The 27,878-nt window shown below is 48.3% G+C and overlaps 1 protein-coding gene across 5 annotated transcripts in view; it reads left to right on the plus strand.

Annotated features, from left to right (window-relative positions):
• Positions 1-1,797: 1,797 nt before the first annotated feature.
• Positions 1,798-27,878, plus strand: part of LOC139762354 (calcium/calmodulin-dependent protein kinase kinase 1-like) — a 238,194-nt gene continuing 212,113 nt past the window's right edge. For 4 of the 5 annotated variants that reach the window (XM_071687104.1, XM_071687106.1, XM_071687110.1 and 1 more), the window contains exons 1-2: positions 1,807-2,537; positions 3,480-3,680. In XM_071687104.1, the coding sequence (XP_071543205.1) occupies positions 3,527-3,680 (154 nt within the window). In that variant the 5' untranslated portion in view covers positions 1,807-2,537; positions 3,480-3,526. Of the gene's footprint in view, positions 2,538-3,479; positions 3,681-27,878 lie in introns of all 5 variants that reach the window. The other variant, XM_071687105.1, reaches the window with a different exon arrangement.

A 27,878-nucleotide genomic window follows, 5' to 3' on the forward strand; every position in this document is an offset into this window, starting at 1 on the left:
ATTAGATATCCGGAATTTAGTTAAGTCTTGTTTACATGTTTGCCGGAGTGACACTCATCTGCCATGTATAGGATAGAACAACTAGACGAAACTATTATGATGGTGATTTAGATTTTTGTTTTTTACCTTCGAGAATCGTTTATAGTATTCAAATAAAAACTGCCAAGTGTATGCGTTGTTTGTGGTCTACATTGTCTTCCCTTCTTGTTACGAATTTGAAAGTTCAAAGGACGAGGTCAGAAGTAGGCAAAGTGTCAGCACTTGTTAAGGTAAGTTGTCCTGTAGCTTGACCAGTGCTTTGTGTGTGGTGTCGTAACTGTTGATTACGCCAGCCAGACCGTCCTGGACATGCTCTTCCCTCGTACGTAATGGCAACACGATCAATAGATCGTGAGCCTGTCTGAAATTCTATGGAACTTGTACAAGTCAAATAGAAAAAAAAAAACAACTATACAGTTGTCGTGGAGTTGGTTATATAACCCGGTGGTTAGTGGCCCGGGTGGCGGTGACGTCACATCGAACTCCATCCACCAGCTATCATGCTGTGTTGACTGTTCCCTAAATTACATGTACCTAGGATTTACGAAGTGTTTAGAACACGTAAAGAAAGCATAGTTTTTTTTTCGGTTTGTGAACGTAGCTTAACGTTGACAGCCTTAATGACCGAACAACCAGCCACACTAATCACGTATGACAGTGATGATCATCCTCACGATCACAGACGGCGAATGGAAGTTGTCCCGCACGCGCTGGATCATCAGCTGATGGCTAGATCCTTGGTAAAACATCGGCTGATTTATACAGATTCTTTCCTCCTTGTATTAGATCCAATAGCATCTAGACGGCATTCGCAAGCATTTCAAGACGATCCCAATGCTGGTCTTGGATGTAACTAGTATTGAGAGAATTTACCAAAGTATAAGCGAGGGTGTCGGGATATAAGACGCCAATACTCCTACCAGGTTTAAGGTACATTTGTTTACATTGTCACCACGTGTAGGTGTTGTGTTGTGGTCTGGGCGGCCGACCAGTACAGTGTGTCACTGGCTTAATAAGCTCCCCACGTGGGGAGGGGAGGGGGCATGGGGCTTCCATGTCACCCGCCCACACGGAAGCCCCACCACTGGCTACCACTTCCACCTTCGCCTTACAATGCACTTGGATTGTCATCGCAGGGCTAGAATACATGTGAACTGTATCCGAGGCAGTTCCACGAGAAATGATATATAGAGAAATTGCTTCAAATGACATTCTTAAGAACCCTGGGCTAGTGTAGGAGCCACGGATGTCTAGAAACGAGGCCGCTTCTTGTGTATGGGTTCCTTTTTAAGGTACGGGAAATCAGCATATGATAACGTTTGAACCTTTATAATCAAAGGGAGACTTTTCCCGCCAGTAAAGCCTGTACTCTGATTCAGGACCTTATCTCATACGTAACTTAATGTTTTGATTGATGGCAATGGATGTGATGTACCAAACGTTACGTTATACTAGCTTTAATGATAGCCTGTAGGGGATTACTTGGCCTCATCCCCCCTCCTCCCCTCTTCCCTTCTCGATCAGGTATCGACATTTAACAATGTTTGCAGTTTAAACATTCATGATTTTCTTTCATATTGCATAGCATGTATTTTGCTCAAGTTTCTATATATATATTGTATGACTTGAACTACATAGTCACTGTAAGTACGTGAGATTGTTGAAATAAAGTTTTACATACCGCATTTCTGGTAAAGGTAGAGGGCGTCTCTGTACCCGTGACGGGTGACAAACCTAACAGTCGCCTCAGTCATGTGGCGGCGGCGGTGGGGACTTGTGCGTGCGGTTAAATACCAGTGTAAGCGGATAATGAGAACTGATTGACGTGGAGAGGAGTATCACAACTGATAATAGATTGTGAATACCCTTGAACAAGGTAGTTAGGAGTGTTACAGAAAATTGTAAAAGCGAGTTATGGAAGATAAACCGTGTGTGTTCACAGCCTAACAAGAAAACACGTGGGTCATTATACTAAAATCTTGGTCTTCGATTTGTGTGTAAGCTGTCTGTTTAGCGCTAGTGGTGGTTATAATACCGATTGAACAAGAGGTGGTCTGTTCTTTTTAGCCGGATAGTGAAGCATCAGTAATACATGTTGAGTGGTATTCGTGTGTATCCTACAAACCATTTAGGTTAGCCTCATCTTCAAAATCGTATTATTGCAGACAGATGTTACTAACCTCTCTGTCTTATTGGTGTTTAATGAATACGTAACGAATTCTAGCAAAGATTCCGAGGCAGAATATTCTGATATAAAGAAAGGTTAGAACACGTGTACCTGTATCGAATACCTTGACGGATTGAGTCGATAGGTTACCCGTGTCAGTGGCCAACTTCCGTGTTGGGGAGCATCGTGGGACCATGAGCCAGGTGGTGTACCATAAAAGCCGTGCCCATCACCCTCATGAGTGTCACTCGGCCTTCCACAGAGTATTTGATTCATCGATCCTTCTAAACCAACAACATTCACCATCATATGGCGAAGCTTCTAGTCATATGTGAGTAGACAACCCATGCGGATAACTTCTGACCCTCTCCCCAGCCAGGTCCTGCAAGACCCTCCCCGTGCCCTACTTGATCAAAGACCGCCAGATCCTTCCATCTGCATGGGTCAGAACCCTTCTCCTTCACCAGTTACTCCCCTTCTCCAACGGGCCCAGCTATACTCCCTCCATCCCACTATGATGCTACGCCTCCGCCTCGTGAATAATGTCGCATGCCCTTACTCCCAAAAGTGATTGTAGAATTTTCTCATGATCATGGACGCACGCACACATATAGTAACACACACACACACAAGTGGCGGGGGAGGGGAGGGGGTGCGTGTGTAACTCAATAGGAGTAGACACGTGGAATACTCATACAAGGTTGAGAAGATGGGTAAAACTCTTTTTCATAAAACACAAATTGTAATGACAAATAGTAATCACGTGTGTACACAGTAAGAGGGGGAGACGGATGGTCAGGTACCTGGAGAAGAGCATGAGCTGGGAGGTTGGAGGGGACGGGGACCGAGTAAGGAGGTACCTTTTGAAATGTCAACTTTGAATGATGTAGTGGCTAGTGTTCGTTGGTGCCTTTGTTTGTTGTATAGAGAGGGTAAGCAGCTTGCGGCTCCTTCAGTCCGTTGTTCGTACAAGATGTGGTATGTTTATGATGCAGTGACTGGTAGAGCTGTATTACATTTTCACACGTCCTAGAAAAAAATTGTAAGACCAAACATTGTACGTTTTGGAGTAAGCTTAGTGTGATGTGTTGACGTGCGTATATAACCCTGCCATGTCGGCTATGTCGCTTCGCCACTCTAACCTTGGTAGTCTTTGCAGGTGTGAGGTAATGATGTATATCTTATGAACTGTAATTTCCGGAAGTGGAAAGTGAGAATAACATGTGATGATGATAAAGATTACTCAACTTGATTAACGTTTGTGTTGGTGCAGGTGTGGAGCAAGCTGGTGATGGACATCTGCCCTGGTGCTGAAGTTGGATGACATCGGCGGTTATGTATAAAGGACGCCCCAGGCATGGGTCTTGGGTGAGGAGGTCATCGCAGGGAAGCATCGACTGTGTATTCCGCTTCGCGTCGACGTTGTTTGCTGTGGTGCGGAGTTCTTCTTTCTTCAAGCCCTTCAGAGGGTCGGGTAAGTGTTCCTGCCATATTTACCTTCCAGGTAGATGCAGTGATTAAATTGCTCTGGTAATGACAGCCGCGTATTCAGTTTATATTTCTAGCTTCCATTGTTTAACATGACGTGTCCAATATTCGTGTACTTCTTGAGACCTAACCAGTCCGTTATTTGATAACGCGACCCACTAAGACATATAGGTTACAAACACGTCTAACCAGTGTCTAGGGCTGTGCCATGTCCACGGGATTTTACACTTGTATCCCGCATGTGTAAAATTTCAATAAGGAAATCGGTGAATATATCTTATGTCGTTGGCTGGTCGTACAACTGTAGTCATAAAGGAAAATTATATTAATTTTCGTAGGGCTTATTTTGCCGACAGTGTGCCTCAAGGTCAAACATTGCTTTGTTGACTAACCTGAAGGTTATCTTAGTCCTCTTACGTTCAGGTTACGGCTAGGTAGAAAGGCTGGGTTAGGGTTAGGTAAGGCTGATTGATTTAACGGTTTCAGCACAACACTTTACCAAGACACAGACGGCGACTTATATGGGCTCTCCCGCGCCCCCTGAGGACTTAGTACAGTAGAAATTGATTTTTCTTTCATCAGAAGTCATATTTATATGAAGCTCGGTATTCGCAAAAACTTTTCTACCGGAGGAAAAGTCAGTAAATCCGGTAATAGAATGGAAATAGAAGAAAACTAGTTAGCGAAATAACCATTGCAATTTATTTTTACTCCAGATTTTATGAATTTAGAGTGATGGTGGGAGGAGTCGTAAATTTACATAAAACGATGGAGTCCAAACATGCAAACTGTTGGCAACTTTTTTTTTTCCAGCCAGTGTGGCGATTTTTAAAGAAAATAGATTTGATGATTATGTTTGATAAGGGGAGGGTGAACGATATCGTATCTTTTTTGCTGCAGTTGTCTTATGTTCGCTAAATTAAAGTTTAGTAATGGCTAAGGATGTACGTAGTACACATACAGAAGCCGCACAACATTTTTCTGGGCTAGGTGAGTTTTGACAGGTGTTTATGCATTATGTACATCGTTTTAAGATAGATTGATTATTTACAAACATGTCATGGCCAAAATAGGCAAAACAATGAGAAGGGAAGTGTTAGAAATGAAAGTGGGTGAACTTTTTTTTTTTTCTTTCGGCGAAATTTAGGGAACGAGAGAAATGAGTGAGGCTCAAGGTCTGCCAAGTGAGAATGATGGACCTCCATTGCAATTTCCGAGCTTCATTCAAGGTCATTTGGCACTGAATCAAATGCCATAAGAATATTTGATACCTTGAAAGAGCAGACTACAGCAAAGTGCAGAAATAACCCGAGGCCTCCAGTTTGTGTAAGAAATTAATGGGTTTTTCTTGAACTGCATGAATTAATACTGATAGAGTAGATAGGAAGATAACCCAGTAAGAAATATAGAACAGGGGCAAAGAGTAGCTTTTTAGTGTCTGTTATATGAAGAACAGAACATGCATGTGAACAAATCGTACTGCACAGTCGAGTTTTACAAGATGGAATTAGAATCATAGAACGAAACGAATTATTTATACGTAAATCCACAGGGAAATGAGTACAAAATGAAATGATTATGTAATGATAAAGTAGGACCAAACTGGTCTAGAACATCTTGGTAAACGACGTTAGTTGCCAGTGAGGTTGTGCGCCAACGCACCTTGGAATAAGTGGCACATACGCCCACCATGTCGTAAAGAACGCTAGTATCGCCCGCAGAACGATACTTTAGGAATTACGCGGAGCATTTATGACATTATGATAATGACTTGTTTGAGAGTCCGAGGAAGCTATCGATCGCCTGGACAGCGATCCTTTGTCTAGAAACATTCCTTCACCGGCAGGGTTACACCGTCATTTTTTAACAAGATTTTACAACCTTGATAATAAATTCATCTAAGTTTTAACGGTAGTTGCATTCTCTTGTGGCATGTCTGTTCGTAGCCACTTGCCTTCCATGAAAGATTTCAACCTGAATTTCAACCAGCAGAGATAGTCATTATAAGGTTGAAGGTTCCGTGCGGACGTAAATAAACGCTGGTTGAATCGACCTTTGCAAAGTGAGATCTGGTCGACCGCCATCGATATAGTGCATTGCACGGCTGACTAACTCTGTCTAACTTACAGCTGATTCAGTTGTAGACATAGTTTTTTTTTTTTAAGATTTGACAAGGAAAATGCATTTGAAGAAACATAGATAATGATAATCATGCAATCCCTTGTGATATATTTGCTGCAGAACATCACATGATGTCAGCGAAAGAATTCCAGCTTTGTAGATAGGCACGTGACGTTCATTATGTGGACAGGAATGTGACACAAAACACGTACGTACACCGCTGCCTTCCTCTTGCTGGCTAATTCCCACGTCTCTCTCTCTCGAAGGGAAGGCTGTATACAATTGTCACCTGATCATGAGTCTGAGTTTATTGGCATTTGATCATTTCGTTGCATAATTTGGGCATTGTCTGCAGCCATCATCGTGGTGTGTTGTAGGAGGAGGAAAGGTTGCCTTCTTGAGGAAGGCGTCAGTGTCCGCACCCTGTCGCCGTATGCCTTTTGTCAGTGGCTGGTCAGGGGTTCCTCCCAGGGATGTCATTGATCAGTGATGCTATAGAGGCTAAGCAGTTACTTCCACGCGCTCTGAGAAGATCCGATGATAATAGTAATACCATATGTGTAGTGAACAGTCAGCCACTTAGTAATCTTGAGAGAGCATGATGGGCATGGAGTGTAGGAAGCATTTGAATAACAAGTTACATGTATTGAACTTTGTGCACTCTACATGGAAAACATAGAGTATACATTGTATATGTATAGTGAACCTGTTATAATCCTGGTGCCTCGGTGATGAACTTATAGCATCATACCTAAATCACCATGTGTTGTCTCCAGCGAACGAAGGACACACGATGCATTAAACGCCTTTTCCTTCAACGTTAGTTTTACTTCTTTTTTTAAGACGTTCTTTGTTCATGGCAGGCTGCAGGCACGAGCGAGTCATCATGGAAGTCAGATCTCGAATGAAAGATAGATTAAAAGCATGATTTTTTTTTCTTATTTTCAAAATGACCGACATGGTCTGACCCAGTCAATGCCATCTACAGCCAAAAAAAAAGGGGGGGGGGAGGATGAAGAAATTGATCAGGGCTCCACAGGTGTTTACGAACCTGGTTTTTAGAGGTAGAAAGGTTATAGGTGGAGAAGACAACGAAAGGAGGAGGAGGAGAATGTGAGAGAAGCTATCCTAACGATCATCCTCAAGTCGCTGGTTTTCACATAGAAAATGTGGGAAGCAGCAGCTTGACGCTTGCCTCACGAGACTAGTACTCAAAATGTTACATGTAGGACAGTGATGCTGGTTGAAGAGAAGTGATGCCAGGAGAATTAATGAAACGTATTATTTTTTATTCCACTTTCGCTAGTAGAAAGGTAGACGCAGAAACCACAGATATGTGCGCAGTACTCCTTGCTAGGGCGAATGAGAAAGTACTCCTTGCTAGGGCGAATGAGACCTCTGTATGGATAAAATGGCTACTTGAAATAGAAATGATTACGTCGCTTACGCAACTTCCATCAGCGTACGTTTTGTAATATGCGAGGTTTCATGGAACATATTATCAACATGTTTATATTATTACAGGATTAAATTGCAATTTCAAAATCAACAAAAGGAAACGAGTGACAGAAAGTGATAGACAAAATGCAAATTACTTCCATTGTATCTTGATCAGGTTCCGCAATTTCTAGCTCATTTGGTGTACTTCTGTGATTAACAAAGGAAAGTAAATGTACCATTTTAGGAAGGAATTGTTTTTTTTGGTATTTTTAATTTTCTGATAGTTGACGCCCTCCCTTTTTTTTTTTTTTTTTTTTTACTAAATCATTGACGGAAAATTCGCGTATTTAAAAGCTTCAGTTTATTCGATCCATTAATGCTTACTATCATTACCCGGGTAATGCATCAGTAGAGGAATTCCCAAGTTCATTATTTAAGTAAGCCATTTGGGAAGAATTCATTGCCATATATTGCTTGCTCGTGGTACATTTAACTTTCACGTTCATGCCAGCAAAAAAATGTCAGCTTACAGTTAGTTGTATATATACACCAAACCAAACTGAATTAAGTCTGACGTAATCAGAGGAAGTTCCCATAATACAAACTCATTGGTTTCCAAATACTTTTCTGGTAATTTCATTACGAATACTTTAGTTTCCTGTAAAATATTCTACATTTTCTCTGGTGTCAGTACCACAGAGACGTAAAGACAGCGAGACTTTCAGGGCTGTCGTAAGTAGTTTTGAGACCTTATTATCGAATCATCTTTCAGTTTTGCTAACCCCAGAGTATATTTAGTGTCAGTGTCCAATGCTGAGGGACTGTTTATATTTTAGAATTAATAAGATGAATGTTTGAAAAGTATGGCAAAGATAAGTGAATTCATGCTTTTTTTTTTTCATATTTTGTTTTATTTCAGATGAGCACTATTGTAAATTTTCAGAGATCATGCTTTACGGATATCGTATATTGTAAGTCAATATATAAAAGTTACGAGGTATTTTAAAGTGGGCTCACCGGTAATAGATGTAAAATGGTAAAATTTTTAATTTCAAAAATTGCTTCGAATGTTGAGAACATGGATTTATGAGGACATAAATTTATATCTCTCTTTGGAAGGAAGGGTGTAATGTTAGTTGGGAAGTGCCACGTGCAAAATGTTCACAAGCAGATTATTTCACCTACAGTCGTTATAGAGGACATGCTGTTTTCAGACGAAAGAAATAGAATATTTCTTTTGGAAACATTAGGCGTCAAGTACATTATTATTATTATTATTATTATTATTATTATTATTATTATTATCAGTTATTATTATCATTATTATTATTATTATTGTTATTATAATTATTATAGTCAGTTGTTTGTTATTCTCTGTTTGGGTTTATGTGGTGGGCCGTGTTTTTTTCAACAGCATTTATCTTAGATTTAGACCTGGGCACGAGAACATTGTTCTCAGGGGAACTGTTTTGATTGTGGCATAAATATACGAGCTGGGGGGAATATGACTTTAGAATAAGGATTGGTAAGGAGGTTGTCACTACTTTGTCTTTCTTTGATTCTGTCAAGTTTGTAGTGTTGTCTGTTTCATGCCTTCATAGCACCCATTTTAAAGAATAGACAAGTGTGTATGATAGATATATACACAATGACACGAAGTTAAAACAGCCCATAGAGATTCATCATTGAAGAAACTTCGTTAATAACTAAATCGGTAGTAAGGGGTGGTAGCTCACATTGTTCTAACTTGAGGTCTCAGCCTGGCACGGACCTTCGTTTTCCGTTCTATGGGATTATTCTGAATCTAAGTGTTGCATCAGGTGGAGATATTCTGCCGTTTCTTTTCTACGTGAGCATTTCTTACGACATTAAAACATTCAACATAATTGAAAGAACGGAGTAAACATTCATGCACATCGTTAACAAAGAAAATGTTGCCCCAGCATGTGGCGAGCGATATCGTCCCCTCCAGACGGTGCGGTATAATAAACTCGGCTCTTGTGATCCATTGAAGTAGTGACTAATTGTTGAAGTTTACTTTAAGCGATGGTACCTTCAAAGATTCTGGTCCTGAAATTCGATGGTCCTGGGAAAGCAAGTGGAACATATTTCGGGAAGCGAGTACGACCTGCTTCTTCATGTGGCTAGTGCCTGAAGGTGTTTGTCAGCGGTGACCGAAGCCATATTAAGAAATTCGTTGGGACGAAGATACTTAAAGGAAGAAGCATAATGTGTTCAATTCATGAGGCACTGGGCCTCGCAAAAGTGATGTAACAGCTGCGCAAGCTTTGGAAGAATGATAGGCTGTCCAGATCGCACGCAAGAAAATCTGCGGACTATCACTATGGATGTCTTTTACGTTAAAAGACACTGAAATACAGTACTACTTGCTAAACTTTCACAGTTTAGCTACACTTCCATGCATGTATGAGACTAGAACAAAGGGACAATTTTTCTGAGAAATTAGTCGTATAAATTGCCAATTTGTAGTAGAACTAACTGTATAACTTTGAAAGAACAGTGATTTCTGTAGGTGCCTCATTTCAGAAAGGGAAAAGATTATATTTAACTAAATGCAGCTGAGCTTGATATTCATAATTTTTATTCAAAACCCTCTTATATTAATCTTTATGGCGCATGTAATGAAAACCATATTGGTAGACATATTTGTTATCCGTAAGTTTAACTCAGTGTCAACCTAGGCTAGGTTCGATCTTTTGGATTAGGTTTTTATTGCCCTTTGCTTTATTTTCAGTATAAATATTGCAATATGTTATCTGAAAGTCTTGGATTTCCTCATTTCTTCATCTACAGAAGCCTGTTATACTGCAGAATAGTTTTGAATATAGGTAAAAAAAAAAATCACATAGAAAGTAGTCGTTGGTACTTAAAATGTAAGTAAAAGAACATTACACATTCTGAAAATTGCCCGTTGGTCTGTTATAATAAGCAGAGTAAACCAAATAAAAAGCCTATTATTTCACTAACAAGCAGATTCGAAACAATGGAGATCGTTCTCGCTAACGGATGTCTCCTCGAGAATAACTTAAAGAACCCTCAGTATTCCAGCAATAGCCTATCTCAGAATAGACTATTTCAGTAGAAGGACTTCTGATTTCAAAGGCCAAATGTGCATATATCGTATCAGTTTTAGGTAGCAGTACATTAAAAGAAATAGAAATACAATACGTGTATAATTCGTTTTTTAAAATCATTATGATTAGAAATAATGTTTTGCACGTATGGTAATTGATTTCATGTTCAATAATTTGACCGTAATTTATGTTTGTTACGTTTTTTGTACTTAATTGCCTTTTCCGCCGTAGCATGACGATCAGGAAAATACATTTACCCTTTTAACTGTCATGTATTATGTACAAAACCTGAATTTATTTGCTCATAAGAAATATTCTTAATTCTGTCTTGCCTTTGTTTTGGAACGGATTATATAGCAGCGGACTGTGTTTGTTAATTTTAAATGTTGTCATTTATGAAATATTGTGAAAGATTGTGGACTTTTTTTTCATCAGAAGTGCTGGTTTGTAGTCGTATAGGCTTCCCACAGCAGAATCCTCGATATTGAAAATCTGTGTATGTCAACGAGGAGAAATTTTCCTAGATATGTTGGCCTGTGGTCGTGTGTTGTTATTCTTTCACCACACGTTTCTTGCTTATACAGTATGTACGTTGTCGAGCGTGACGGGTAAGGGAGATAATATGCCCCCACTCCTCCTCCTCCCGTCTGTTGCTGTAAGTTGGTAGCATTTGTTAGTTTGAGAACGCTACAGTGGGGCGATAGCAAAAATGATATTTTGCCAGTATTGGAAATCAAAAAATTCTTTCAAAATGCTGTTAGATTATTGCCAGAGCCGCAAAGTTCATTTTGAGAAAATATGAAACTACGCGTGTAAAACAAGATAGTTGCAATTTTTTTTTTATATATTTATGCATTACATTGCCAAGATTTAACTGGTAGTCAAGTTTTTATTCATATGCAGTCACTATGTAAGACAAAATTCTTTGTTATTGCTTTATGATCATTTCATTCTGCTTATAAGCAAAAATATATTTCAAAGTGGGTTAGATAATAGATAATCTTTCATTATGATTAGAACATTATATCATTATAATGATATGAAAGGGTATATTTGCAAAGCAAAAACATAACCGAAGGCACTTACAATGAACACTATTTTTTCTCTACATACATTTGTGTGTGTGAGCAATACCCGGCTAGGCTCTGACTCCTGGGAAATACCATCCGGGATGTCCCAACCATATTAGCTTGTGTTGTTCTGGACACAGTTGAGGAGAATCATGGAGAGGTTCATTGAAAATACATAAGGTCACCATGCGAATCATAGCTGCTAGAGCTTTCAGTTATGCATAGTAGATGAACGATGAATTGGACGAAGGGTTAACACTGTTGGAATGGCCCTCACGTTGCTGACTGATGTAAGATGCTGCTGCACTTGGCCAGAATTGATTAGACCTCCTTTGGGTGCATAATGTACTGCGGTATTCATTGAATTAGAGATTGCAGATAGGTATCTGTATGACTTATTCTGAACTCCTTAACAAACATACCCGGTTTTACGAGCAGAATTCCCTCCTTGTACTGTATAATAGGAAATTATTGTGTTAGATTGTAAATGTTTTGTTTTTTATTGACATTTCGGACTATACAGTAATCATTACTGTATGTATTAATGTAATGTATTACAGAGTAATGCACAGACATACTTGGGAAACGTCATTTCTCAATTTGTCCATTATTCTCAACCAATAATTTCCCCCCAAAATACAGTTAGGTACCTCCGTGCTTCCTCCCTAATAACATCGCGTTATGCCTCCACACCACCACCGATATCATTTTTTGCTGCCTCCCTGCCACGACCATCACCACCATCACCACCTCCTCTGTGTTGACTCATTACCGCCACGAACATCACCCTGCTGCCTTTCCCTCGCCACTCAGCTGTTCATAAGTTGCCGTGGTTCTGACCTGCCCCAACCCCAACCCGCTTATCACTAGTCCCTCCCAACCTGGGGTAAAGCCAGTAGGAAGGAGCTGGGAATTCCCCCACGACCCTGACCGGACCTGACCAGACTTTCCTATATACTTTATTCAGACTAGGAAATATTTTTCGTTAGTTTTTTTTAAAAGTTGTGTATTTCAAGACATATTGTTTTCTTTATTGATTTGATATTACACAGGCAGCACTGCATCCTGTTCCTGCAAAATGTGTTGATACGTTTCCTGGGCGTAGGGTATTTGGCTCATGTTTCAGCTGGAATATCCGCAGGTGTCAGGGTGTGCCTGACCAGCTAGTGTAGATGTCTCCAACGTGTCACAGAGGTAATTTGCTCCTCCTGGCCGCTACTTACGAAAGGTTTACTGCACAGCTGTTTCCCGAGTGTACTGAGCTGTTTCCTGAGTGTACTGAGTTAAGGAGGATTTGTTGGGTGTACGTAACTGCCATACACCTTTGACGTGTGATGTGAGCACCTGGACACAAGGAAGTGTCACTGAGGGTGCTCACCTCATCACCGATTGGTCATCTTGACTGGCACAGTGTTATTACAACAGTTTCTTAACCTGACTGATTATATTCTCATGATGGCAGTGGACGTTTAACATTGTTCTCCAGCTGCATCGTCTTCTCTGTAACGTAGAAGTCCTCAGTGATTTGATTTTTGCCGGTATCCCCCGTCAAAATTAGTGTTGCACCTCCTGTTCATCCTGTAGGCGGTAGCGCAAAAGGATCACAGAGGTCACAAAGGGTTTCCGTCAGACCCCAGCAGGTTACTATTACACTGGTTGTTGCAATGTTGATTCATTATATGAGCTTCGTTATATACATTACATAGTCTCAAATGGTAATGGTTATCGGCTCCGTGCATAAAGGTGGATACAAACGGTAAGGCGTTGTGACGTGACACTTCTCGCAGGGTTTGTTTACACCTATCCTTAAAAGGCTACATTTTATTCACATCGTAAGACAGTGTTGTAGTGTGCGTCCAAATCATTGGACTCAAATACACGAATCTTCACTGTTTACATGATTGACACCTCCAGATAGCGCTAGTAGTACTTATAGACTAGCCTTAGTCTAGCAGTTACATCTTGTAATCTGCTGATCTTATTACTTTTCCCATATACATTGGTGTACTATACACATTTCACTGTGATGGAAAATGTTTCTCCCTGAGTTTATCTGAACTCGTCTACTTGCATCAGAGAGGTCTGTTTGTTCCTTTCTCATCATACATTTGAGGCTTATGGTTGAAACCAAGTGTTGTTTTCCACGTCTTTGCCAAGTGCAAGTTGGGCTGAAGCAACAGCTTTGTCACGCTCACGTAGGCCTATATGAGAGGGAATCCATAACAGTTTGCTCAGTATCCCAAGACCTGCTCCTAGAGTTGAGGCAAAGGAGTAAAACAGTGGGAGTTTGTGGTGTAGGTGAGAGACCGCGCACGTTGCCCAGAGAAAGACCGTTAAGGAAGATGACGAAGATGAGAAATATTCCTTTAGAATGAGAGCAGTGTGGATGTGGTCAGACACGGATAACTGTAAGGGTTGGATGTGGCGGCCTTAGACAGTATCCTCTTCCATCAGTAGACTCTACAGAATCGTACTAACTGGCTAGTGTTGGTCACTCCTCAGACCTGACACACGTCCTGGGGACCTCTGTCCTGCCTCAGACCTGGACACACGTCCTGGGGACCTCTGGTCCTGCTCAGACCTGACACACGTCCTGGGGACCTCTGGTCTGCCTCAGACCTGGACACACGTCCTGGGGACCTCTGGTCCTGCTCAGACCTGACACACGTCCTGGGGACCTCTGGTCCTGGCTCAGACCTGACACACGTCCTGGGGACCTCTGGTCCTGCTCAGACCTGACACACGTCCTGGGGACCTCTGGTCCTGCCTCAACCTGACACACGTCCTGGGGACCTCTGGTCCTGCCTCAACCTGACACACGTCCTGGGGACCTCTGGTCCTGCCTCAGACCTGACACACGTCCTGGGGACCTCTGGTCCTGCCTCAGACCTGACACACGTCCTGGGGACCTCTGGTCTGCCTCAGACCTGACACACGTCCTGGGGACCTCTGGTCCTGGCTCAGACCTGACACACGTCCTGGGGACCTCTGGTCCTGGCTCAGACCTGACACACGTCCTGGGGACCTCTGGTCCTGCCTCAACCTGACACACGTCCTGGGGACCTCTGTCCTGCCTCAGACCTGACACCCGTCCTGGGGACCTCTGGTCCTGCCTCAGACCTGGACACACGTCCTGGGGACCTCTGGTCTGCCTCAGACCTGACACACGTCCTGGGGACCTCTGGTCCTGCCTCAGACCTGGACACACGTCCTGGGGACCTCTGGTCCTGCTCAGACCTGACACACGTCCTGGGGACCTCTGGTCCTGCCTCAACCTGACACACGTCCTGGGGACCTCTGGTCCTGCTCAGACCTGACACACGTCCTGGGGACCTCTGGTCCTGCCTCAACCTGACACACGTCCTGGGGACCTCTGTCCTGCCTCAGACCTGGACACACGTCCTGGGGACCTCTGGTCCTGCCTCAGACCTGGACACACGTCCTGGGGACCTCTGGTCTGCCTCAGACCTGACACACGTCCTGGGGACCTCTGGTCTGCCTCAGACCTGACACACGTCCTGGGGACCTCTGGTCCTGCCTCAGACCTGACACACGTCCTGGGGACCTCTGGTCCTGCTCAGACCTGACACACGTCCTGGGGACCTCTGGTTCCTGCCTCAGACCTGACACACGTCTTGGGGACCTCTGGTCCTGGCTCAGACCTGACACACGTCCTGGGGACCTCTGGTCCTGCCTCAGACCTGGACACACGTCCTGGGGACCTCTGGTCCTGCTCAGACCTGACACACGTCCTGGGGACCTCTGGTCCTGGCTCAGACCTGACACACGTCCTGGGGACCTCTGGTCCTGCCTCAGACCTGGACACACGTCCTGGGGACCTCTGGTCCTGCTCAGACCTGACACACGTCCTGGGGACCTCTGGTCCTGCCTCAACCTGACACACGTCCTGGGGACCTCTGGTCTGCCTCAGACCTGACACCCGTCCTGGGGACCTCTGTCCTGCCTCAGACCTGACACACGTCCTGGGGACCTCTGGTCCTGCTCAGACCTGACACACGTCCTGGGGACCTCTGGTCTGCCTCAGACCTGACACACGTCCTGGGGACCTCTGGTCCTGGCTCAGACCTGACACACGTCCTGGGGACCTCTGGTCCTGCCTCAGACCTGGACACACGTCCTGGGGACCTCTGGTCCTGCCTCAGACCTGGACACACGTCCTGGGGACCTCTGGTCCTGGCTCAGACCTGACACACGTCCTGGGGACCTCTGGTCCTGCCTCAACCTGACACACGTCCTGGGGACCTCTGGTCCTGCCTCAGACCTGGACACACGTCCTGGGGACCTCTGGTCCTGCCTCAGACCTGGACACACGTCCTGGGGACCTCTGGTCCTGCCTCAGACCTGGACACACGTCCTGGGGACCTCTGTCCTGCCTCAGACCTGACACACGTCCTGGGGACCTCTGGTCCTGCTCAGACCTGACACACGTCCTGGGGACCTCTGGTCCTGCTCAGACCTGACACCCGTCCTGGGGACCTCTGGTCTGCCTCAGACCTGACACACGTCCTGGGGACCTCTGGTCCTGCCTCAGACCTGACACACGTCCTGGGGACCTCTGGTCCTGGCTCAGACCTGACACACGTCTTGGGGACCTCTGGTCCTGGCTCAGACCTGACACACGTCCTGGGGACCTCTGGTCCTGCCTCAGACCTGACACACGTCCTGGGGACCTCTGGTCCTGCTCAGACCTGACACACGTCCTGGGGACCTCTGGTCCTGCTCAGACCTGACACACGTCCTGGGGACCTCTGGTCCTGGCTCAGACCTGACACACGTCCTGGGGACCTCTGGTCCTGGCTCAGACCTGACACACGTCCTGGGGACCTCTGGTCCTGCCTCAGACCTGACACACGTCCTGGGGACCTCTGGTCCTGCTCAGACCTGACACACGTCCTGGGGACCTCTGGTCCTGCTCAGACCTGACACACGTCCTGGGACCTCTGGGTCCCTGGCCTGCCCGATCTGACACACGTCCTGGGGACCTCTGGTCCTGCCTCAGACCTGACACACGTCCTGGGGACCTCTGGTCCTGCCTCAGACCTGACACACGTCCTGGGGACCTCTGGTCCTGGCTCAGACCTGACACACGTCTTGGGGACCTCTGTCCTGGCTCAGACCTGACACACGTCCTGGAGACCTCCTGGTCCTGCTCAGACCTGACACCCGTCCTGGGGACCTCTGGTCCTGGCTCAGACCTGACACACGTCCTGGGGACCTCTGGTCCTGCCTCATACCTGACACACCGTCCCTGGGGACCTCTGGTCCTGCCTCAGACCTGACACACGTCCTGGGGACCTCTGGTCCTGCCTCATACCTGACACACGTCCTGGGGACCTCTGGTCCTGCCTCAGACCTGACACACGTCCTGGGGACCTCTGGTCCTGCCTCAGACCTGACACCCGTCCTGGGGACCTCTGGTCCTGCCTCAGACCTGACACACGTCCTGGGGACCTCTGGTCCTGGCTCAGACCTGACACCCGTCCTGGGGACCTCTGGTCCTGCCTCAGACCTGACACGTCCTGGGGACCTCTGGTCCTGGCTCAGACCTGACACACGTCCTGGGAAACTCTGGTCCTGACTCAGCTCTGTGCTGATGACATCCACTTCACCTCTCCTTTATCACGGACTTAATTTTAGCCTGACAAGTGTCCTAAGTCTGGGTTTACACGAGCGCACACACATACGCGCGCGCGCGCGCGCACACACACACACACACACACACACACACACACACACACACACACACACACAGATTAACGCACTGGCGGTGGCATTATGTGTGTGTGTGTGTGTGTGTGTGTGTGTGTGTGTGTTCAGATAGGGCTCCGAATACTGTTACGTGCGGGTTGGCAGATGCGGTCGGGCATGTTGATCGAACACCATCGTATGTGGCGGCTGGATTGAGGCGGGTTATGGTACTTGCTGACGGTCGGACACCGGGGGTCGGGGAGGCTATCCCAGTCTTGTATTGGTTGACACACACACACACACACAGGTCGTCCCACTTGCCATAACTACACAAAACTGCTCAACGCACTCATGTCATGGCATATGTAGTTATTACATACGTTTGATTACATCACTGTCTGTTTGCGGCACACGTCCAGTTATCACGCTTGTGATCGCCACACTCGTCTGATTATCATACGTCTAATTGCTACACACACACTCGCATGCATCTAGTGATTAAACAGGTCAAATTATCACACACACACACACACACACACACACACACACACACACACACACACACACACACACACACACGTAATTGCTACACACACTCGCATGCATCTACTGATTAAACAGGTCAAATTATCACACACACACACACACACACACACACACACACACACACACGTAATTGATGCGCACACACTCGCATGCATCTACTGATTAAACAGGTCAAATTATCACACTCACACACACACACACACACACACACACACACACACACACACGTAATTGCTACACACACTCGCATGCATCTAGTGATTAAACAGGTCAAATTATCACACACACACACACACACACACACACACACACACACACACACACACGTAATTGCTACACACACTCGCATGCATCTAGTGATTAAACAGGTCAAATTATCACACACACACACACACACACACACACACACACACACACACGTAATTGATGCGCACGTTTATGGTTTTACGAGGTCATTACTAAGTACTGCTGAGGGGGATTACAGATAGCCAGATTTATGATTTGGTTTAAGGGGATTACAGGTCCAGGTAGGAGATTACAGGTCCAGGTAGGAGATTACAGGTCCAGGTAGATCACAGGTTCAGGTAGGAGATTACAGTTCTAGATAGGATATGACAGTTCTAGGTAAGAGATTACAATTCCAGGTAGGAGATTACAGGTCCAGGTAAGAGATTACAGGTCCAGGTAGGAGATTACAGGTACAGTCAAGAGATTGCTGATCCAGGTAGGGGATTACTGGTCCAGGCAGGAGATTACTGGCCCAGACCGGAGATTACTGGCCCAGACCGGAGATTACTGGCCCAGACCGGAGATTACTGGCCCAGACCGGAGATTACTGGTCCAGACCGGAGATTACTGGTCCAGACCGGAGATTACTGGCCCAGACCGGAGATTACTGGTCCAGACAGGAGATTACTGGTCCAGGCAGGAGTTTATGTCCCAAGCTAGAGAGTAAGAGGGTTCCTTGCCTACACAGACTACTGTAACCCCACACAGGGGGGTTCACTACACCCCACACTGGGGGTTTACTACACCCCACACTGGGGGTTTACTACAACCCACACAGGGGGCTTACTACACCCCACACAGGGGGGGGGGTTACTACACCCCACACAGGGGGTTTACTACACCCCACACAGGGGGTTTACTACACCCCACACAGGGGGTTCACTACACCCCACACAGGGGGTTTACTACACCCCACACAGGGGGTTTACTACACCCCACACAGGGGGTTTACTACACCCCACACAGGGGGTTTACTACACCCCACACAGGGGGTTTACTACACCCCACACAGGGGGTTTACTACACCCCACACAGGGGGTTTACTACACCCCACACAGGGGGGTTCACTACACCCCACACAGGGGGTTTACTACATCCCACACAGGGGGTTTACTACACCCCACACAGGGGGTTTACTACACCCCACACAGGGGGTTTACTACACCCCACACAGGGGGTTTACTACACCCCACACAGGGGGGTTCACTACACCCCACACAGGGGGTTTACTACATCCCACACAGGGGGGTTTACTACACCCCACACAGGGGGTTTACTACACCCCACACAGTGGGTTTACTACACCCCACACAGGGGGTTTACTACACCCCACACAGGGGGTTTACTACACCCCACACAGGGGGTTTACTACACCCCACACAGTGGGTTTACTACACCCCACACAGGGGGTTCACTACACCCCACACAGGGGGTTCACTACACCCCACACAGGGGGTTTACTACATCCCACACAGGGGGTTTACTACACCCCACACAGGGGGTTCACTACACCCCACACAGGGGGTTTACTACACCCCACACGGGGGGGTTTACTACACCCCACACGGGGGGGTTCACTACACCCCACACAGTGGGTTTACTACACCCCACACAGGGGGTTCACTACACCCCACACAGGGGGTTTACTACACCCCACACAGGGGGTTTACTACACCCCACACAGGGGGTTTACTACACCCCACACGGGGGTTCACTACACCCCACACAGTGGGTTTACTACACCCCACACAGGGGGTTCACTACACCCCACACAGGGGGTTTACTACACCCCACACAGGGGGCTTACTACACCTCACACAGGGGGCTTACTACACCTCACACAGGGGGTTTACTACACCCCACACAGTGGGTTTACTACACCCCACACAGGGGGTTTACTACACCCCACACAGGGGGTTTACTACACCCCACACAGTGGGTTTACTACACCCCACACAGGGGGTTCACTACACCCCACACAGTGGGTTTACTACACCCCACACAGGGGGTTTACTACACCCCACACAGGGGGTTTACTACACCCCACACAGGGGGTTTACTACACCCCACACAGGGGGTTTACTACACCCCACACAGTGGGTTTACTACACCCCACACAGGGGGTTTACTACACCCCACACAGGGGGTTTACTACACCCCACACAGGGGGTTTACTACACCCCACACAGGGGGTTTACTACACCCCACACAGGGGGTTTACTACACCCCACACAGTGGGTTTACTACACCCCACACAGGGGGTTTACTACACCCCACACAGGGGGTTTACTACACCCCACACAGGGGGTTTAGTACACCCCACACAGGGGGTTTACTACACCCCACACAGGGGGTTTACTACACCCCACACAGTGGGTTTACTACACCCCACACAGGGGGTTTACTACACCCCACACAGTGGGTTTACTACACCCCACACAGGGGGTTTACTACACCCCACACAGGGGGTTTACTACACCCCACACAGGGGGTTTACTACACCCCACACAGGGGGTTTACTACACCCCACACTGGGGGTTTACTACACCCCACACTGGGGGTTTACTACACCCCACACAGTGGGTTTACTACACCCCACACAGGGGGTTCACTACACCCCACACAGTGGGTTTACTACACCCCACACAGGGGGTTTACTACACCCCACACGGGGGGTTTACTACACCCCACACAGGGGGTTTACTACACCCCACACAGGGGGTTTACTACACCCCACACAGGGGGTTTACTACACCCCACACAGGGGGTTTACTACACCCCACACAGGGGGTTTACTACACCCCACACAGGGGGTTTACTACACCCCACACAGGGGGTTTACTACACCCCACACAGGGGGTTTACTACACCCCACACAGGGGGTTTACTACACCCCACACGGGGGTTTACTACACCCCACACAGGGGGGTTCACTACACCCCACACAGGGGGTTTACTACATCCCACACAGGGGGTTTACTACACCCCACACAGGGGGTTTACTACACCCCACACAGGGGGGGTTCACTACACCCCACACAGGGGGTTTACTACATCCCACACTGGGGGTTTACTACACCCCACACAGGGGGTTTACTACACCCCACACAGTGGGTTTACTACACCCCACACAGGGGGTTTACTACACCCCACACAGGGGGTTTACTACACCCCACACAGGGGGTTTACTACACCCCACACAGGGGGTTTACTACACCCCACACTGGGGGTTTACTACACCCCACACTGGGGGTTTACTACACCCCACACAGGGGGCTTACTACACCCCACACTGGGGGTTTACTACACCCCACACAGGGGGCTTACTACACCCCACACTGGGGGTTTACTACACCCCACACTGGGGGTTTACTACACCCCACACAGGGGGTTTACTACACCCCACACTGGGGGTTTACTACACCCCACACAGGGGGTTTACTACACCCCACACTGGGGGTTTACTACACCCCACACAGGGGGTTTACTACACCCCACACAGGGGGTTTACTACACCCCACACAGGGGGTTTACTACACCCCACACAGGGGGTTTACTACACCCCACACTGGGGGTTTACTACACCCCACACAGGGGGTTTACTACACCCCACACTGGGGGTTTACTACACCCCACACAGTGGGTTTACTACACTGGTCATGAGTATTGCTGGGGAGGAGAGGAGAGATCACACACGAGCCAGTGTACACGCTGGGCCTAACGCCAGAGATGGATACGTGGATATCCACGTCTCATGGAGTTATGTACCCACATTCAGGGGAAGAGGGATTTCCCCCACACCCCCCACAGGGTCAGTCATTAACTGTCCACATAAGGGATCATTTCACTCAAGCTGATTACCACTTGACGCTGGGATTAATGATGGACAAGCCAGGTTGTTTGGTGTCTGTGGGTTGATTCACCCCGGGGGATCGCTGGCTCGCTGCTGAGGTGGAAACCACAGTGGACGCAGCCAGGCTAGTGGACCACATACCGAGAGATTAATGATCCACACGCTGTGATTAATGAGCCGCACAGAGAGGATTAATGATGTGCACTGTGATTGATGAGCCACAGAGAGGGGATTAATGGTCTACAAACTGAGGTTAATGAGCCACAGAAAGGGGATTAATGGTCTACAAAATGAGGTTAATGAGCTACAGAGAGGGGATTAATGGTCTCCACACTGAGATTAATGAGCCACAGAAAGGGGATTAATGTTCCACACACTGAGATTAATGAGCCACAAAGAGGGAATGAGTGGTCTCCACGCTGAGATTAATGTGCCACAGAGAAGGGATTAATGGCCTCCACTCGGAGATTAATTATCCTCATAGAGGGGATTAAAATGAGCCACATACATAAATGGAACAGTTAAGGTTAATCTCCGTAATGATTTGTAGAGAAAGGCGCACACACACACACACACACACACACACACACGGCATGAGGTGGGTTGATCGTATGGTACGGGACACTGTGGAGTAGAATGGTCTGAGTAGGTGGAGGGGGACGAGTGAGGAGAGACTGACGAAGTGAACCTTGGTGTTGTTGGTAGCTGGAAGCCGAAGAGGCGGGAATGTGGGGTTGGGAGGAGATGGCGTGAAGGAGGCTTTGGGTTACTGAGGCCTAGGCAGCAGAGGAGCGAGTGGCGTGCACTGGACTGCCAAAAAAATTTGCAGGGACGTGCTGGTGTGGGGGGGTTGGGTTCTGGTGCTGTCCACTGGGTTGAAATTGTTTCAGACATCGCCGGCAGCCATTAGAAACACTGTGTGGCAGATCTGCCGCCGCCGACATTATGCTCAGACCAGCCAGCCAGAATGTGTGGTGGTTAGGTAGGCCTGCGGGCCGTGGTGGGCCCCAGGATCATGACTGAGTACATTGATTTTCACCTTTTGTCGCGAGAGCAGCTGTTGTGTTGGTGCACACCTTCACCCATCCTCCTGTGTGGGTTGTACACACAGGAACCACGGGAGTTCCACCCACTAGGGCAGAACTCTTCTCTCCGTCCCGTAGAAATAGGGAATTACACACACACACACACACACACACACACACACACACACACACACACACACAGCAGATTACAGGAGGTAGCCAGCCTCCCCCTCCTGCCGGGAAGGTTACTGTGCTCCTCCTATGATCGATGGTGTGGCTGGCTCTTGTTCTTGGTCCACACACAGGATGACGGTCGTCCCGTGCAGGGACTTCAGTGTTGGGACAAAGGGAGGTAAGGCAGGCTCCCACCCACCCACCCACTCCACGCCCTCAGTGGTAAACCTGAACACCGGGGAAGGTACTGTGTTGGTCAACATGTTTGGTGATGGTTGTGGTGAATACCTTCGTAAGTGGTGGAATTAGTGGCAAGTGAGTGGTAATGTCAACCACGGGAGAGTAGAGGAGGGGTGAATACACACACACACACACACACACACACACACACACACACACACACAGTCTGTCTGCCGGGTATACAGACAAGGCGGCAAAATTACACATCGAGACCCTCGAACGTAACATCAGGAAAGCTGCACTGTACCCCTACACACTCCTCCTCCTCCTTCCTTTAACCATCCTATTTAAAAAAAAATTGTGTGTGTGGGTGGGAGGCATATGGTTCTTAGCATACGTGGCACAGGTGTTGGCAGGGATCGTATGGGTGCTGGTAGGGGTCATGCGGGTATTGGCGTAGGTCATGTGGATGTTAGGGGGTGCGTATGTTGGCAGGATTAGTACGGGTGTTTACTTAGCACTGGGAGGGGTTGTGTGGATGTTGGCAGGGTTGGTGTAAGTTTTGGCAAGGATCAAGCGGATCTAACAGGGGTCTTGCAGGTGTTGGCAAGGATCGTGTGGATGGTGGCAGGAGTGTTGCAGGCGCTGATAGACTAATCTCCCGACCTTTCTGGGCTGCCTCCCCCCCGTACACTAGGGGATGCGTTTGATGGTTTAAGTTGGAGGGGGGGGTGGACAGTGGGTCAGGATGAAATTGACCTCGAGGATGATCTGACCTGACTTGACCTGACCTGGTTACCACCACTCCCGTTTCGGATGACCTCTGTATGGTTGGGTGAAAAGCCCGTGGAAGCAGGTGGTGGTGCGGGGCTGCTGCCACGGGAAGACTGCGAAGTGTGTGATGCTTCTCTGTCATGCGTGAGCCAGGTGTGATGCCCACACCACACACCCAGCTGTAGTTTCTCGTCCAAACAGTCGTCAGTTGGTTTGATTTTCTTCACGCAAACAGACCGGCTAGAGGAGGCGAGTCTCTCGTCGCTGGACCCGACCACGTCTTACCCTGGGGAGCCTTGTATAGTGAAGTGTTTTTCTCCAGCGGGGGGATTCCGAGGACGCCTTCGTCATAGCGGCCTTGAAGCGGTCTGAGGCTGGTACAGTGGCTGTACGATTGGCCTTGACGTGGTGTGTGAGGCAGGAATAGTAGCCAGATACTCGGCCTTGACGTGGTGTGTGAGGCAGGAATAGTAGCCAGATACTCGGCCTTGACGTGGGGTGTGAGGCAGGATTAGTAGCCAGATACTCGGCCTTGACGTGGTGTGTGAGGCAGGAATAGTAGCCAGATACTCGGCCTTGACGTGGTGTGTGAGGCAGGTGCCGTGGCCTGATGGTTAGCCTGTGTCGTAACACCTGCTCTCCGCGGCGAGCGGTAGTGAGCACAGTCATGTATGTGTTGTGTTGAGTCACTTAGCGGAGTGTAAGAATTGGATGGTATGATATCCCCAGTTGATTGTGTCTAGCCTTGAGATGTGGCTGGTCATGTACAGTCCCGATAAAAAAAAAAGTCCAGGGACAGGCCTAGCGGAAGGTGTCCCGAGCCTGGCCCAGTACACTTTCCACCGGGCGTGTCCCGGGACTTCGTTCTGTCAGTGTGGGACCTGTAATGCCAGGCTGTTGTCACGCTGGATGTGAGTGACGGAAGAATGGTCAGGTGAAGTTGTGTTGGGGCAGCAGTGGTGGCGGGAGGCTTCACACTCCTGGCCACATGTGTGCGTGTATTTGGCTCCCGATGACCGTGCGTCTCCTGAATGATTTCTTTCGTCTCCAGTTTGCACTGGTTGTATGTGGTGTCTTGAATACAGGGACGGAGTGTCTTTATATAGAAGTCTTGATTGTGGAACCGTTGTGATGGAGTTAGTGGATAGGGGCAGAACGTATTCAGATACGGGTGAGACGTCAGGGATTAATGTTTAGTTTTCCTGGTATTTTCTAGTTTATGAACTGTACGTTAGAATGTTGACATGTTTCTATTCAGGTGACTCCTATACGTAGGGATGATAGTGCACCTTCTTTTCTCTTAAAATGGCAGTTTTGCAATATTGTTTGTGGGACCCATGTGACGTAGGGTGCCCGAGGGAGTTTCAGGTGACGGGTTAGGGAGGCCGACTTCAGCCAGCCGCACCTTGGAAAGGTGAGGTCATCACTGAAGACGCGTGAGGATAAGGTGCTGTCAAGGTCGTGCCGATAGAGGAAGAATTTGCCGTCTTGCATGATGTTGTTACTAGGGTCTTGAAATGCCGTTGTGTGTCTAGGGTGTATGGGAGTGGGGTGGACCCAGAGGTTGTCGGGTGTAGCGGGGCCAGTGTGTTGTGTATACAGCCATACTGAGTGCTTGGCTGTGTGACAACAGAGTGGAGTGTGTGACTTGAGATGAGGTAGACCAGACGCCGCTTTCTCTAACGTGTACCACGTAACGCTTGCATGACAAGTGCATGACCTGAGGGCACTCCAGGTGTTGTGTGTACCTCACACGGTGTGTCGCACCCAACAACACACCCCCTGCCAGTCTACACCCTCCGTGTCAGAAAGTGAACTGGCACACCTCTTTGGGGTGGGGGATGTGTGATGGTGGTGGCCAGGTGGGCCCCCAGCACCACCCTGTCTCTATACGGATCACCGCAGGCTCGGCCTGAGGACCCACAGGTGGTGCGGATCATGGCCACCTGTTGCTGTGATGGAGCTCGTGTGGCCGAACTAATCCTCCCCAGCTGGCCAGATGGTCGTAGCCCACTGCTGGAATGTTATAGCCATGGGCAGCCGGCGCCGTGGTTGTTTCCAACCAGTGCAGGGGAGATGCACAGCTGCTCAGGTGATGGGTCATAGGCAAGACCTGCCATGTGAAGCAAGAGCTGCTTTCATTCTGCTGGTGCCGCTCACGTGCAGCTGGTGTGACTGGCTCCAGTCCTGGTGGCTGCTACTCACGTCCGACTGGTTGTACTGACCTCCAGATCGCGTTAGACGCCTCCTCCTTCAGGTCGCCAGTCACCTTAATCTGGTGTTCGTCCGTGTCTCTTGGGCGCTTGGAAAAAATTTTCCCGATTGGTTTGTTAGATGCCGGGTGCCCGCAGCACCAGCTGGCGTGGCTCCTAGCAGCTGGCTCGTGTAGGATCATCACCACCTTCCTCATCCTATGCTACCAGTGTCCGTCACCGTGTAAGGAGCCGTCTGTGGTTGGTTGGTTGAACGACCCGAGAGACATTGGTGTAGTTGTGGGTGCAGAGCCTTCCCTGTAGACAGGAGACATCAGGTGACGTGCAGATGTGAGCCATGAGCTGACCCCGGGGCGCTGGGTCGGTCATTGTCGTGCTTGGGTTTGGAGGAGGGACCATGGCGGGTCAGGAGGTGCTTGCGTGACACTTGACAAAGCCTTATGACAATACACACACACACACATACACACCACCCACTGTAGGTAATGCTAATGCCTTGTATATACGGAGAGGTATGGGAGCTGTACGTGAGGTTGAAGGGTTTCTGGCTGAAAAAACTGTGTGTTACGGGGAAAGCGTTCTGCATTCGTGTCGCCCCGCCTCTTGACCTTATATGTGCCACTTTACTCGTATGTAAACACACACACGCGCGCGCCAGCCGAAGCCAAGTACCCATTTATCGACCAGCCCCGAGGAGAGGATGAACGGTTGGGCTAGGTGTGGGCCGAATGCCCGCGTCTGGGATTCGAACCCGTACCGGCCTGAGAGGGAGCGGGCCTACGCTGATTCATGAACAGTAGCGCTAACTACTACACCGTGGAGCCCCATGTGTGCAGGGGCAAAGTGGCAGTGTGGGTGAGGGAGGGACCAGTGTGTTACGAGCGCTCCTGTACATATAAGGAAGATTGATGTTAAGGGGGCGAGGAACGTGAATGTCAAGATCATCCTGGGAATTTAGTTGAACCCTGACTGAAAGTTGACTTGACAACACCACAGCTGGCGGCTCTTGTCAGGGCCGCTCCAGGTGGTGTATTGTCTCTTATGAGGGAAGCCAGAGGGACCGTAGGGTGGGAGAGAGTGTGCGACAGTGGTGTAAGCTGTGTGGAGTCGCCAGTAATGGTTAGCTCTCACTGGGCAAGAGGTGTTTGGGAGGGGGAGGAGGGAGAAAGTTGACAGAATGGTTCTTGTGAGTGAGATGGATGTGTGAGTGGCGTGTTGACGCCGCTTGGGGATGGGGGGGCTAGACACTCCTGAGGGGGGTCTGGGTCCTCTGTAGCTGTCACACTGGCCTACACCACTAATTCCACGCGGGCCTACACCACCACACACGGACGGCTGGTGCTACTAGTCCCAGGGGTTCTACAGAGTCGTCAGGTCTGGTGGTGTGGGGACGACTGGGGACTGGTCGCAGGGGTTCTACAGAGTCGTCAGGTCTGGTGGTGTGGGGACGACTGGGGACTGGTCGCAGGGGTTCTACAGAGTCGTCAGGTCTGGTGGTGTGGGGACGACTGGGGGCTGGTCGCAGGGGTTCTACAGAGTCGTCAGGTCTGGTGGTGTGGGTACGACTGGGGGCTGGTCGCAGGGGTTCTACAGAGTCGTCAGGTCTGGTGGTGTGGGGACGACTGGGGACTGGTCGCAGGGGTTCTACAGAGTCGTCAGGTCTGGTGGTGTGGGGACGACTGGGGGCTGGTCGCAG

The sequence above is a fragment of the Panulirus ornatus genome, chromosome 43 (genome assembly GCF_036320965.1).
Source record: "Panulirus ornatus isolate Po-2019 chromosome 43, ASM3632096v1, whole genome shotgun sequence".
NCBI lineage: Eukaryota > Metazoa > Arthropoda > Malacostraca > Decapoda > Palinuridae > Panulirus > Panulirus ornatus.